Source organism: Ptiloglossa arizonensis, chromosome 4, assembly GCF_051014685.1.
Source record: "Ptiloglossa arizonensis isolate GNS036 chromosome 4, iyPtiAriz1_principal, whole genome shotgun sequence".
NCBI lineage: Eukaryota > Metazoa > Arthropoda > Insecta > Hymenoptera > Colletidae > Ptiloglossa > Ptiloglossa arizonensis.
The window spans coordinates 1624506-1626428 of record NC_135051.1 but is presented as its reverse complement, the minus strand read 5'-3'; the positions used below and the strand labels follow the sequence as shown (position 1 = coordinate 1626428).

The 1923-nt window shown below is 37.2% G+C and overlaps 1 protein-coding gene across 1 annotated transcript; it reads right to left on the bottom strand.

Moving 5' to 3' along the window:
* Positions 1–311: 311 nt before the first annotated feature.
* Positions 312–1375, bottom strand: LOC143145646 (histone-lysine N-methyltransferase SETMAR-like). Its single transcript, XM_076309214.1, has 4 exons — positions 1321–1375; positions 1068–1258; positions 427–911; positions 312–345 (listed from the first exon to the last, which is right to left on the bottom strand). The coding sequence occupies exons 1-4, from the start codon at positions 1373–1375 to the stop codon at positions 312–314; spliced, it is 765 nt and encodes a 254-aa protein (XP_076165329.1).
* Between the last annotated feature and the right edge of the window lie 548 nt (positions 1376–1923).

The following is a 1923-nucleotide window of genomic DNA, read 5'->3' as shown; positions in this document are numbered from 1 at the left end:
CGTTTTGCATACGACGACACCGTCTCTAAATAATGTTAACCCTTCTTTACCGCCGCGTTGTAAAAATATAGCATTGCACAAATCCCTGGAAAGCTATCACTTGTGATTGTACTGCAAATTTTGCGAGTGTAGCTACAATGTACTAATTGCTGAGATTTATGCAAAGTTTGTGATAATTTTCTGTATTAAATAAGATCGAGAGAATGAGAAAGATCTTTTTTATTACCTTTCCTCGATATAAATATAATTCATTTCTACAATATCTTTTTACATTCATTTCTCAATATCTTTAATCAGAACAAAGTATTAGATCATCCCATAAGTAACATCGGTTTTTGATGGTAACTTTCGGTGAAACAAATTAATACTTACATTTATTTTCAATCATCGATATACTGACCATCAGTTTCGTTGACCTTTTCCTACCTATCGGTCATCTTTCTTATTCCATTTTCGAAAAACCTCTCGGATTTTGAATCGAAATACTCATTTAGTGCTGATTTTACATCCTCGCAATTGTTGAAATTTTTTCCACTTAAAAAATGTTGCATCGACCGGAATAGATGGTAATCGATTGGAGCAAGATCCGGAGAGTATGGTGGGTGTGGCAGAAGTTCCCAATTGAAATTTTTAATTTTTCCTACCGTTATCCTTGCTGTGTGTGGCCTAACGTTATCGTGGTGAAATAGAACACCTTTGAAATTCGCTAACGATGGTCGTTTTTCCACTAACGCTGCTCGCAGACGTTCAAGTCGTTGGCAGTAAATCTCAACCGTTACGATCTGATTTTGCTTGAAAAGCTCAAAATGAATAATTCCTCTAATATCCCAGTACACGCGCGACAAAACTTTCCGGGGACGAAGCAGCCCTGGTTGTGGCCACTGCAAAGATGATCGACCATATGATAGCCACTGCAAAGGTTTTCGTTTGGGATTGCGGTATTAGACTCACTTTTCGTCACCAATAATAATCTGATCGAGAAACGAACGATTATTTTATCGATCTCGCAGGGAAGTAGAAATGTTCATGCGCTGGATACGGTTAGAAACCGTCGGTTCACGCGGTACCCTTTTTCCCAGTTTCGATACTTTTCTCAATTGTATTAAATGTCTACGGACGATACTGCTGCTACCGCTTAATCTCTCAGCGATTTCATCGCTAGTTAATTGTGGTTCAAACTCGATCAAAGCTTTCAATGGCTCAGGATTGAACGCTGTTGGTCGACCGGATCTCGGTTCGTCGGAAAGGTCAAAATCACCTTTTCGAAATTTGGAAAACCATCTTTGAAACTTTTTCAAATTCAAAGCACGTTCACTGTACACTTTGCAAATGTTTTTAACCGTATCCGTAGTTGTACTACCTTTTTTAAATTCATATAGCATAGAATGCCGCAAATGAAGTTCGCACACGCCCGTTTAAAAATTTTTTTTTCAAGTAAAAAACGTCGATCAAACTGCATCGAACGCAACCGATGAACTCTCGAGAGAGCACTCTTTAAGCTACATAGAAAAAAGTTTCTGCAAACACATCGCCGAGATGCGATTCAAGTGTTCATTTAAAGTACGATAAGAGACGACATTAGTTATGGGATGACCTAATACAATAGGTTTGGAAACGAAACCTCTGTTGGCCCTTACTTCTTCACATGTTTCTTTTTCTCGTATCTTTGTACCTTTTACGACATTACAAATGTCCTCCGGACTTTGTGCAACGAAGGCGTTAAATAAATGGATAAAAATAAAAAATATAATATACGCGTACTCTGAAAAGAAAGTACGTACTATGGAAAGTTCCGTGTAACTCGTGCATTCGATGAAAATAATACATTATTATTATTATTATTATTATTATTATTAAGGAGATTCTCTAGTTTTCGTTGAACACGTTTATCGAGTAACTAAAAAGAAAGTAGGGAATTACGTA